Raw genomic sequence first — 13118 nt, forward strand, 5'->3', positions numbered from 1 at the left:
CTAGTTCAGGTAGTCTAAAAACAACCTATCGATTCCGCCACCTTCCAATTTTTACCTCAGCCTAGCAACTGCTTAAAAAAAATAATTAAATAATCAATTTTAATATACCTAAATTAGTTTAGTCAAATATATTTTTTATAATAGGTATGATATGATGAAAAACTAATGCAATGTGAATTTATATATATATAAAATAATACAATATAGTTAAATAAATAAAATGTTACAATAATAATAATATAGCTATCTACAAAATAATTCAATAATTAATTTAAATATAAATTAATTTAGTCAAATGTAGTTTTAAGTTATACAATGATATTGTTATAATATGATGATGCAAAACTAATGCAATGTGAATTAATATATATATAAAATAATACAATATAGTTAAATAAATAAAATCGATAGGTTGATTTTAGACTACCTGCACTGGCAGAATCGATGCTGGCGGAATCGATAAACCTTATCCCCAAGTATAAAACGGTCTGGCGGAATCGATGAAACCCCGTTCCTCCAACATAAATTGTTTAAAAAATGTATTAAAAACGTTGTCCAATTGAAAAATATATTGAAAAAAATCAGAACCTGGCACTACTAAACTACCAAATAGTGAGTCTGTGTCAACAGCAAATGATTTAAAGTGTATAAAAAGAATATTATCTGTGAGGTGTATTGATGAACGTGCATATTCAAAGCATTTTTCACAATTGTGGTTCTTTGCTTTTAGTATTAGGTTTCAATGAGCCAAATTTAGGCATTTAACTGAAAAGTACGGTAAAGCAAGTACTTTTCCAACAGGATTCAATTTCCACCTATTTCCATTAACAAATTACGGTTTTTAATAAAATATAATAATAACATATTGAAATTTCTTAGGCTATGACCATTTTATCGTTCAGATCTTATCAAACCAGTAATTTATTATTAGAGGTATACTTTTTTGTCAAATATTCAGTTTAATGAAAAATACCAAATGCACTAATCAGAGACTGATATTTTGGTCTTTATATCGAAAAATAATGTAATAAATGATAAACTTACACAAAACTCGAATAATATATAGGTACATTCCCTTGACTGAAAAATATTATAAATAGGGACTAAAAACGGACGTAAATAGTACTTATACTTGCTTGTTTTTTTTTTTTGTAGGAATATCGTATACCAATGTACCATTTATAGGTACTTACCTTATAAGTTCTTACTTATATTTATCATAGATACTAACTAGTGCTATAAAATTCAAAATTTTTAATTGTATTCATACTTTAATAGCAATATAAAACAATCATATTGAGACAGCTTTTTTAATCAATGGCGTTTAAGGAGAATACATTTAGATTGTTTTTCGGTACGAGAAGGGTTCAGTACTCTACTACGCTATTATTACTCACTTTTAATAGATTTGTAGAGCCTTCATTACTTAATTTAGAACTATTATCAGTAAAACCAAATTGATATGGCACCATTTTATTTTCAATTTCTACCTATTTATCGGGTGTCATAAGTTAAAATCACATTTTATTCGGTTCACAGGAATATTGGCGTTGCATGACAACACTCAGGTTATACGAGTTAAAAAAAAGATATTTTATAGTTATATGAGTTGCAGGTATTTAATGAATTTGGATGTTTAGCATAAGTTGTCTCTTGTCTAACGTATTAACTAGTATAGTTGGTGTAACTAAAGTTACTATATTTTTATGAATTGTCCACGTACCCAAGTATCTATATTATTATCATAAAACTAATTATTAATCATATCTAATTATTAATATATATATATATATATATATATATATATATATAGTGTGTATATAGGAATAAAAGATTTTCCAAAAATAATACTAAAACAGTTTACAAATATTTTGATAAAAAGTAGATTTTATAATTAGGTAGGTACTTATATAATTTAATCATACTTTAGATTAGATTATTGACTATATTTTAAAGATGAAAGAAATTATCAACAATAGACACAAAATATTTAAAAAAAAATTTATAATTAGAAATCAATATAACATATTTTTAATTAGTTAGGTATCTAACAAAATATTTTAATAATTTAATAGTGTATTCTACTAATATTAATTGGCTGCTACAAAACCTCAATAATTTTCTTTTATTTTAACAAATACCTTTTATGTATTTATTGTTATAAAGCATAACTATTTAATTATAATTATGTAATAACGTATGATAGACTTCTATGTTGATATTTAATATTCTTAATTAATTTCAAACTTGTTATTAAGTTATTTTTATTGACATTTTATAATTTTTATTCTGAATGATAATTGTTTTGTACACAAGTTAATTATTTTTATTATGTAAATATTATTTATTTTATATTAAAAGGTGAGTCGACGAGTCATTATTAATGAAATTTAAAAACACGACTTTCTACTTTAAAAATTGTTTTATATTTTGGTAATAAAAGTATTTTATTTTATTTTTCAGGCGATTGAAGATGAAATAAGTGCAATTAATGACAAACTAAATAAAGCTATTAAACACGGTAAAGAGATCATCGAAAAAACAAAAGATGAAGAAGAAAAAGAAATGATTCCAAAAACGATTGAATCATTAGTAGGAAAAATGAGCCAAGTGAAACTTTGGTTGGACGAAAAACGTAATCAAGTTAGTTAAATAGATACATGCATTTATATCATTACATAACAGTTACCTATTTGAAATTATAGGTAATCAGTACGATTATGAAATGAATAAACTATAGAGAGGAAAAATTATTAGGTACTCTATATTAAGTGTGTTGCCCGATTTTTTTATTAAGATGTTTTATATTATACTTAGGTATCCAAAAATGTATGAATTTACTTATATCAACCATATTCAACTTTTTTTTTTTATTTGGACCACATAAAATATTTAAAAATATTATGCTGGTCGCAAGTTGAAATGAACTGGGGTTAAAAAAAAACTAAAAATACTTTTATATATTGTGTTAACATTTGAAAATGTATCTGGTTTGTAATTGCAGCATACTGCTGCCAGTTTAGTGATAAAATAAAATACATCAAAATCCTTATAAAATATAAATAGTGAAAATACCAATAACATAATCATCCTTATCGAAAATGAATAGGACACATTTTTAATGTTCTATTATACCTATTTTATACTTATATTAGTTTTGATATTTTTTTATCAATTCAAGGAGTTCTATTTGGGCCACATATAAACCATTAGGAGGGTGGTAGGTTGAGTATGGCTGACCTATATCCATATAGATATAAATGGAATTCTAATATGTGCCCAAAATGTATATGTATTTCAAATGCAATAGCAATAAAAAATAAATGAAATAAATGATGATAATATAATAATAATAATAATAATAATAATAATAATAATAATAATAATAATAATAATAATAATAATAATAATAATAATAATAATAATAATAATAATAATAATAGTAATAATAATAACAATTTATACATCAAGATACGTACCTAGTTTAAATAAAAAACAAACTTATTAGATTTATATGGTACAATATAACTAGGAATCTCTACCCTTAGTTATATTTTAAATTAAATATCATATTTTTGAGTATAAAAAAATAAATAGTACTATGATTATCTTTTGCATATTATAAATCTCTTTGATCTGGTAAATTGAAAATTTTTTTTTAGATTGGTGACACTTTGGACGCCTGGCAAAAATTCTTATCTGTTTATGACTTGGTAATGGCCTGGTGCCAAAGTAAAACGAAATATTTAGAAGAACCAATAACTCTAAGTTCACTTGAAGTTGTAAAACAAAAAGCCCATGAATTTTCGGTAATAAGCTATTTATATGTTAAATGAAATGAACAAAATTGTTTGTTATGTATTTAATATTAATTTTATAATTTATTCTGTTTAAACAGGCTGCTGTGAAATCAAGCAAACAACAGAGCAAACATCTAGCTGAAATGAGCAAAGAATTGGATATCATTGCTTTGTCTACAGATGTTGGACAGTTGCCTGAAAAACTAGAAGAAGCTAATAATGCTAAAAATGATGTAGAAGGAAAACTCTCAGAAAAGGTAATCAAATTTTAATTAGTAATTTAAAATTATAATTTATTTAAAATATACCTATAAAATATAATTGTATAGAATGCTCTATTGCATGAGACATGCGAAGAATGGGAGCAATTTGAAAGGAAATTAAAAGATGTTAAATCATTTATCGAAAAGTCTCAAAATGCTATTGAATCAACTGCTAACAAAAAAAGAACACTACGTGAGCAACATGATCTGAGAGAAAAGATGTTGGCTGACATTACAATACAAAGAAACAAGATTACACTGTCGACAGAAAAATTGCAGGTTAGACACTTTTATAATATATGGAGCATAATTCGAATCATTTTATACTGTATGTTTGTATTATTTAACAATTTTAAAGTAATAACTTAAGTTTTATTTTAAACAGCTAAACAATAGACTAAATAATTTTAACTAGGTACCTATTTAATACTGAAGTGTTATTATGGTACTTAGTGTAATTTTTCGATATCCACGTTTTAACTAAGTGGAGTTTTCATTAAAAAAATCCTATTGTTAATTTAAAGTGTAATGCAGCCGCAATGATTGCCTTACTTTTTTTTTATCTAATCAGCACTAAAAAATGGAAAATTGTTCTTATTTCTAATTCTCCAGTCTCATGAATAATATAAAAACATATAAATTAAAAATGTTATAATATTTGTACGTATACATTTTAATGACGAGTGATACATATTTTATTTTATTATTTAATTAATAAATTCAAAAAATGTATGATACAATTTAAAAATGTTTTTATTAAACATTTTATTAGTGTCTGATAATTTTCATCGCGAAAAATTTGTAAAAATTAAAATTGATCACAACCGCAAAAATGGTATAAAAATAAGTGTAGACTGTAGATATACAATATAATTACATTTTTTGAAGTTTGAGAACTGGTAGTAGTTATTTTTTAAATTAAATACAGTTAAAATTAATTCATAAACAGATTTAGTTTGTCATATTTACTTAATTTATGTTCGCTTCTTCAAGCAAAAACTATAGCACGATACTTAATATTTTTCCTTTATAAAATAAGTTAATAAGTCACTATGACGATAGAAATGCTACACAAAATTGGCTAGAGTCAGAAAATCAAAATATCTGTATCCAGTCCAAAAATATATTTATATTAACTATTAAGTAATAATGGTATAGCTAAATATTTGTTCGTATGTATTAAGGATTATGTGAAAAATTTACAATGCAAGCTATAAGTAATAACTAGAGAGTGGATCTTTAGGTTTTTACATATTTTGACTGACTTTATGCAACTTTATGAGGATGAAAAATGTGGACAATTTATTCATCACAGAGTTTGTAGGAAAAATGTTTTTTTTGCGTATTAACTCATATTTTAGATAAAAGAGAATATTTAGCCTATTTTTAATACTTTAAAATATATTCTATTATTGTTCATAAAAATGTATTTATTTTGTTAATTTCTCGAATCGTGATTTTTTCTAGCAACAATTTTTTCTAGGACAAAAAAAAAAAAAAAAATTTGATTTAAGAATGATAAAAGAAAAAAAATATTCAATTATTAACATTTTTTATGTTTCAATAATTTACCTGTTATCAAAGGAATGGTACATAATAGTTATTTATTGTTTTTATTTAACTATTTTGAAAAAAATCATATTATCTGCATATTTACAAGTTAAAGGAATATTTAGAAAATATTTTATGGGTTTTTTAGAACATATTAGAATCATTTTTTAAGCATTTATGAACCTGAATATCTGTTCTTTAGTTATAACTAAAGTTTTAATATTGAAATTTATTTTTTAAATATTAAAAACTGTAATATACGTAGGTTTAGATCATAATATTATTTAATTTTAATAATCTTTTACTAGATCTTTTATTTTGATATTCGACTGATTTTAGTGGTTATGCCATTTATTTTGTATTGATGTTGCTAATGGCATGTTGAACTCATTTTTGATGAACAGTAAAAATATATATAAGAGACCCACCCATTACATTTGTCCATTATAACAATACTTCTACCACAACGAAAAAAAAAATTTACAAAATTAACCAACCAGCATATTGCTTATCTGTGTTTTCCTAATAATACAATGATGCAATCAACCGGCAACGACCATCTAAATTGGCATATTAATGTTTACTGCTTACTAATTTAATACTAATTATTAAATTTTTGAACTATAATTAACATGTTTTATGCTTTAGATTGTAGAATGTGTGTTACATATTATAAATAAAACACAAATTATACATAGTATATTTTTATTTGTATAACATACCCAATCACCAAGATGGCCAAGTATTTTGTGGCATGGAGACCACCTATCCACCAATATTTTTGAAGGAGCAATTGCTTCAAAATAATACCTTTGCCACACCACTAGATGTTTCATTAAAATATTTTAATCTCTATATATAGGCATATATTAAGCATATTCCTATAAATACTAGGGATAATTTAAATGAATTCAATGATAATATTTAAGTGAACCACACTTATGACTATTTTTACTTAATTATCATCACTTAAAATTTAACAGCAGTTTAATCATATTATATTCAAATTTATCTATGTCTCAATGCATGAAAATTAACAATCACAGGCTAAGATTAATCTTGAACCACATTACCACAATGACAATTAATTAAATATATAATAATATAAAATTCTAGGTAATGCTGATTGATGTATTTTAAATAAGCGTATAGTTTTGTTTCAATCTTACTATCAAGTAATTTATTATAATAATTGTCGTGACTTCATAAATTTAAAAAGCGGGTAAGTCGTGGATGTCACTCTGCTGTATAGTAGGTTACAAATGGGTTACCGTAATGGATGGAATTAAATTTAAATCCAATTATATTATATCATTGTATACGAAAAACGATTCTGAACGGAGAAGTTTTATCTGTTTTATCTTAATAGGATGTTATATTATAAATTATTAAACATTTTCAAATCTTAGATTTAAAAAGAAAAATGTTTATGAATTTCTAGCTTAAAATAATTTGTGAATTTTTTTGATTTTTACGTATTTTGTCAAAATTCAAACTTTGAATGCTTATAAAAAAAAATTGTGACTATGAATTTATTTTATTTTTCAACTGCTATTGTAACAATATGTTGAGCCTTGTATTAAATTTTCAAGCTAACAAATAAATTTTTATCGATATTAATTTAAAAAAAACTAATAATGATCGAACATTTCAAATGCTTATGATTAGTTCAACTTAAGTCGAAAATTTTTGAAAAAATCGCACGGTGGATAGAATATACTTATATAAACATTCGGTAAAAATGTCATGTATCTATGGTAATTTGTTTTAAAGTTACATCAAAAACCAAAATCGACTTTATCGAAAAATAAGTGTGAGTTAAATTTCCCGTTTTTCCCTTAATTTTTAGTTTGTTTTTCTCGATTATTTATAAAAGTATTAAGAATTTTTCACTTTTGACCTCCAAAGTACCATTTAGATTCACTTTCTGATCGAACGAGGTACTGAAGTCAAAAATCGAAGCACTTTAACTGCCCCAAAATGTGATGACAAACACAAAAAAAAAATAAATAAATAAAAACACACATCATGGTAAAATCAATACATTCATCGCTCCGCTCAGAATCTAAAATCGATTTGGTCGAAAACTAATTTTGCGTAAAAATTCCCGTTTTTCTGTCACTTTTTTTTGTTTTTCACGATTTTTTGAAAACTGTTGGAAAATGTTTACTTTTACCTAACCTAACCTTTAATTTAAAAAGAAAATTTTTTATGAATTTTTAGCTTAAAATAATTTGTGAATTATTACGTATATTGTCAAAATTGAAACTTTGAATGCTTATAAAAAAAATTGTGACTATGAATTTATTTTATTTTTCAACTGCTATTGTAACAATATATTAAGACCCTTGTATTCAATTTTCAAACTTTTTTACCCAATCTACCCAACAAATAATTGCTCGGTGAATAGAATATACTTATAGGTATATACATTCGGTTATGTAGGTATCTATGGTCATTTGTTTTAAAGTTACATCAAAAACCAAAATCGATTTTATCGAAACTGATTGTGTGTAAAATTTACCGTTTTTTCCTTAATTTTTAGTTTGTTCATCCCGATTATTTAGAAAAATATTAAGAATATTTTACTTTTTACCCCCCAAAGGCCCAAAGTACCAACTATATTCACTTTCCGATCGAACGAGGTACTAGAGTCGAAAATTGAAGCACTTTCACTGCCCCAAAATGTGATGACAGACACAAGGAAAAAAAAAACACACACACATCGTGGTAAAATCAATACATTCCTCGCTCCGCTAAGAATCTAAAATCTAGATAAACTTAATAAATAATTTTACATCCAAAATTAGGTTGGTGAATTTAAATTTTAAATTGTAAAGATTTTTAAGATGAAATATTATTGTATACATTTTTATTATGCTTTAAATCAATACATCAATCTATATTGCATTTTAGATTCATTTCCGAGCTGGTTTTGGAGGCAGTGAAAATATTGAACATTTATCTAAAGACAATTTATCTCAGCTAGATAAATTGTTCAAAATTGTTGAACAGCAAGCACATAATTTGGAAGAAAGTCTCTCACAGCTCGATAAATACCAACAAGTAATATAATAATTTTATATATAAAAAAAATTATTTTAATATTTTAATACTATAATATGTTGTTTAATTTGTATAATTTAGGAAATACAACATCTTCGTCAAAAAGTTATTAATGCTGAACAACAATTAAGACTGACACAAAGTCCAACGTATTTACCTCATGATAGACAAAAGGCTTTACAAGAACAAAATGTAAGTACTCTAATAAATTTAAATTTCAAAACTTAGTAATTTCTTACTATTAAAAATAAAACAATAGCGAGAGGGTATTTTTATGTGTTACATAAACATATTGAACTAGTCATGTTGTAAAGTAATATGCCTGTAATTTTACGTGTAAAGAATCGTTTTAGTTCATTTTTAACATCATAAATGGCATTTGGTAAGAAGGGATTGACATAAGCTAGAGAGAGTACATTTTATTGTGTACATAAATTATTTACTAAAGACCGAATAGAGTCTAAAGTCCAAAAGTAAAGTTTTACATCAATTAAGTGTGTGCTGCAGTTAATTTGTAAGACATTTTTGATATTGTAAAAATTAAAAAAAATACTCTTCTGAATGAAAACATTAAAGAAAAAACCGTTCCATTGATTGGAACATTGCAGGCATTCCAAGAACAAATACGAGTGCTACAAAGCAAGATTAATTCAAGAACCGAGCGAATCAAACTGATCATTCAACGAGGCTCCCCGATATCCGACCCATTACTAAATTAATTAGATATTTAAATGCATTTATATTTTATACCTTCGTACTCATTCCAAATTTCTATTTAAGCTAAAAAAAAAAAAAATCCAAAATAAAAATTAGTTTCTAAAGGCATTTATTCGGTCACGCAGGACGTTCGAAACGCACTGGAATCATATCGGCAACGTTTGGATTGTACAATGAATGCTGTACGAACGCATATCGAACATTTTATCGATTCCAATCCTTTGCTGGAATCCACGTCATGTAAAGATCCCGTAAATAATCTTAAAAATCCACCGAAACAATTAAGCTGTAGTATTATTAAAACTCCCCAAATAGTGTTGAATTTAACCGAAACCGACAGGCACCAAACGAAAGTTAGATCACGATCCCCTTCGCCGTTTTGGATAAAAGACCAAACGTCCACGTATTCGGAAGTCCTCAAAACTGGTTGCATATTGTCAAGGGATAACAGTAGGAGCACGACTCCAGAATTGAAAAGTATCGATGTTGAGGGTGGAACACGTATGAGTAGAAAGTCGAGTTTCGATAATTTTCTCCAAACACCACCGTTGACGAGAGCCAGGAGTAAATCACCAAAGGATAGATGGCACCTAAACGATTTAAAAAAAAACACTAATTTACGCGTATCATCGCTTCAGGAATCGTTGACGTCTGTAGAGTCCACTGGGGATGGGCAATTAAAGGAAGACGAGTCGAACCACGTTACTCAAGCGTCGCCAACTTCTAAACACGTAAAACGACGATCTCGGTCCAAGAGGAGCCGAAACATAACCGAAAAAGACTCCGAACGTAAACCAGCTGGAGGTGCTATATCCTCAGCGAACACCAAAGAAACTACTGTTCCACCCGAAGGACACCCAGTGAACACCACGAGTTCGTCGTCGACAGAAAAACCGGAAATCATAGTATCAGACGTGAAAACCAGACGAAACAGCGAAGATAACATCCAATCTCGAATCTCGTACGAGCAAATCTGTGGGACATACCATCCAGTGACTCACAATGGTGATTGTAAACTATTGACCGTCGACGGCGATACTGAGGCAGTACCATTGAACGCCGCATCGGTCATCGGTGACTTTTCAAAATCTCGATTGTCGTTGGATGGTATGCTCAGTAGCGCCAGATGCTCGGACAGCTGCTATGATCTTAACGAACGGTTGAAGGGGATATTTGGTTCGGTCAACCAGAAACACTACAGGCATCAACGTGTCGTCGATCGGCCGCGATCCAAGTCTGATACTCGTGACCTGAATGAACTCACGCAGATATTTACTAGCCCCAATACCGATGATAATAATAAGTACACGTGCCGTTTCGAACGTAGTGCTGGATCGGTAAAAAACTATACCAATAGGGACTCCATTTCCGGTAGACGTTCTTTTGATAATATTATTGTCTTTTCCCCTTTTGGAAACACGCAAATGCAACGGCAGTCAGATGGATTTACTGACAACGAACACGACGAGTCTGTAAGGTTACCTACCTGAGTGTTGACGTTTGTGCCGATTTTAAAATCGTTTTTGTTTGGATTTTTTTAATATATTTGTGTGATAGTTTCGATTAATAATCTCCTATTTAACTGTTTGCCACATTTTTATACATTATAAAAGATAAACATTTTTGGTATTTGAATTAATATTATTATATGACAGTTGACATAATATTTCATTCTGTCAATAATTTTCTTTTGAATATGATTTTTGCATATTACTGCTGTATTTAATAGAGTATACACAGATACATATTTCAATTTTTAATTTTTCTGTTTCCATTTCAAAGTTTTTTATAAAAAAAGGTTTAGTCTAATTTATTTCAAGTAATTTTTTAGGATGTGATAATATTTATAATAATAATAATATTAACAAGTATCAAATTTAAAAAGATCATTATATTTTAAAACAGTATTTGATATTTGTTTGGAAATACATAGTGGCAGGTCACTTATTGTATAATACTAACAAATATGTTTGTGATTGTAATTAGTTAATTTTATCTACTGAGTACTTTACCACTATGTAACAATTATATAATTATATACTCCTAATCCAATAATTTTGAATTCTTTTTAACAATGGTTTATGTGAATTTTATTGTTATTTGTGGCTATTATAATATATGTTGCATACTATAACAACTAATATTATAAGATCAGTAAATCATTCATTAATATAAAAATAATTCTTTGATATTGTAGGTACCTAGTCTAATTATTTGAAAATTGTTTTCAGAGTATTAAATCACATTTACAAGCCCTAAGTGATGAGAGTATACCATTAGAATTAGCAATGAAACCATTTGTGGCATTTAATGAAGGACAGAGTGCAATAAATGAATTAACTTTAACACAAACTATGATTACTTCATTAATCACCGATGATGGTGATCAATCGCAAAATAAGGCAGTTAAAGAACTGAAAACATATATCGAACAATATGAACAAATTTTACTAGAATTAGAATTTAATGAAAATAAATATGTAAGTATTACAAATGAGTTATAATATAGGTACTTATACCTTAAGGGGCTTCGCTACCGCCATCAAATTTTTAGCTCACAAGTCCTTTAGTTTTGAAAAATATAAATTTGCTTACACTGTTTGATTTTTATTCTAAAAAATTAATAATTATCATTCACGACTAAAACATAAATCCAAGTTATCTAAGATGGGATTAGAAATTTCCTGTTGCCTCTTAAATAATAGCTGTATGAGGCCCTTAATTACAATACTGTATAGTGTAGTGTGCACCTATATTATGGTTAAAAAAATAAATACTACATAATATATTTTCTATAGGAGACATATGATATAAATACCAAAATTATAAAATTGAAAGAAATTATAACTAGATATGAAATGTATGAAGAAATAAAAGAATTTCAGATATTAATTATTCGTCTTAGAACTGCTGTCAAAAAACTTGAGAATTTAGTAATGAACAAAAATAAAATTCAGGTAATTAATCTTAAGCAGAGTTTTATTAAATAAATTAAAGTAGTATATTTGAAAATAAAATGAATATTTATACAAATTGATTAATAATTTCATTCTGTGAAATTAGTTATAAAAACTATAATTAATTTGTTTAGAATATATTAAAAGATGCTGATGGTATAATATGTTATTATGAAGACTGGTTATTAACAACTGATGATAGTTTAAAATATGCGGTAATTATATAGTTAATTATATAATTAATCTATTATTAATAGTAAATTATAGATTTACTTTTGACTTATCTTTAATTTTTCAATATTTTAGGATAATATTGAAGAAAAAATTATTGAATTAAAAAATAAAATATATCAATTGAAAACCTATGAAGAAAATGTTGAATATGAGACACGTATTTTAAAACTACAAAATATAATTGAAAAACTTCAAAATATTAAAGATAACTTCACAAAATTGAATCAAAAGGTAGGTTTTTATACTTCTTTGATATACTTAAAAACTTAACAAGTGTAAATTAGTAGAAGTAATTTTTAGACTGTAGATTTTGTATGAAACAGAATTTTAAAATTTGAAATTTAATAAAATTAATATCACATTTTTTTTTTTAATGCATGGTATTATTTAGTTGACTTAAAGCTATAGATACAGTTAGAAGATTATAATAAACATATTAGTATAGTTGTAAATTTTTAATTTGCTGAATAAATTCTTTTGTCTAATGATGTTTAAAACTACAGTTAAAACATATAGACATATCTATAGAT

General features: G+C 26.3%; 2 protein-coding genes across 2 annotated transcripts in view; both read left to right on the plus strand.

Moving 5' to 3' along the window:
- The window catches only part of Msp300 (Muscle-specific protein 300 kDa), a 77358-nt gene extending 67842 nt beyond the window's left edge, over nucleotides 1–9516 (plus strand). Inside the window, exons 88-94 of the mRNA XM_089226081.1 lie at nucleotides 2464–2643; nucleotides 3663–3809; nucleotides 3899–4057; nucleotides 4130–4342; nucleotides 8531–8680; nucleotides 8762–8872; nucleotides 9289–9516. Coding sequence (XP_089082207.1) covers nucleotides 2464–2643; nucleotides 3663–3809; nucleotides 3899–4057; nucleotides 4130–4342; nucleotides 8531–8680; nucleotides 8762–8872; nucleotides 9289–9399 — 1071 coding nt within the window. The 3' untranslated portion in view covers nucleotides 9400–9516. The remainder of the gene's footprint in view (nucleotides 1–2463; nucleotides 2644–3662; nucleotides 3810–3898; nucleotides 4058–4129; nucleotides 4343–8530; nucleotides 8681–8761; nucleotides 8873–9288) is intronic.
- A 1241-nt stretch (nucleotides 9517–10757) lies between these two features.
- Nucleotides 10758–13118, plus strand: part of LOC107168302 (uncharacterized) — a 60204-nt gene continuing 57843 nt past the window's right edge. The window contains exons 1-5 of the mRNA XM_089225836.1: nucleotides 10758–10874; nucleotides 11629–11877; nucleotides 12196–12354; nucleotides 12489–12569; nucleotides 12661–12819. Of these exons, the coding sequence (XP_089081962.1) occupies nucleotides 11686–11877; nucleotides 12196–12354; nucleotides 12489–12569; nucleotides 12661–12819 (591 nt within the window). The 5' untranslated portion in view covers nucleotides 10758–10874; nucleotides 11629–11685. The remainder of the gene's footprint in view (nucleotides 10875–11628; nucleotides 11878–12195; nucleotides 12355–12488; nucleotides 12570–12660; nucleotides 12820–13118) is intronic.

Source organism: Diuraphis noxia, unplaced genomic scaffold, assembly GCF_037042655.1.
Source record: "Diuraphis noxia isolate RWA-SAM2 unplaced genomic scaffold, SU_Dnox_SAM2 contig0004, whole genome shotgun sequence".
Lineage (NCBI taxonomy): Eukaryota > Metazoa > Arthropoda > Insecta > Hemiptera > Aphididae > Diuraphis > Diuraphis noxia.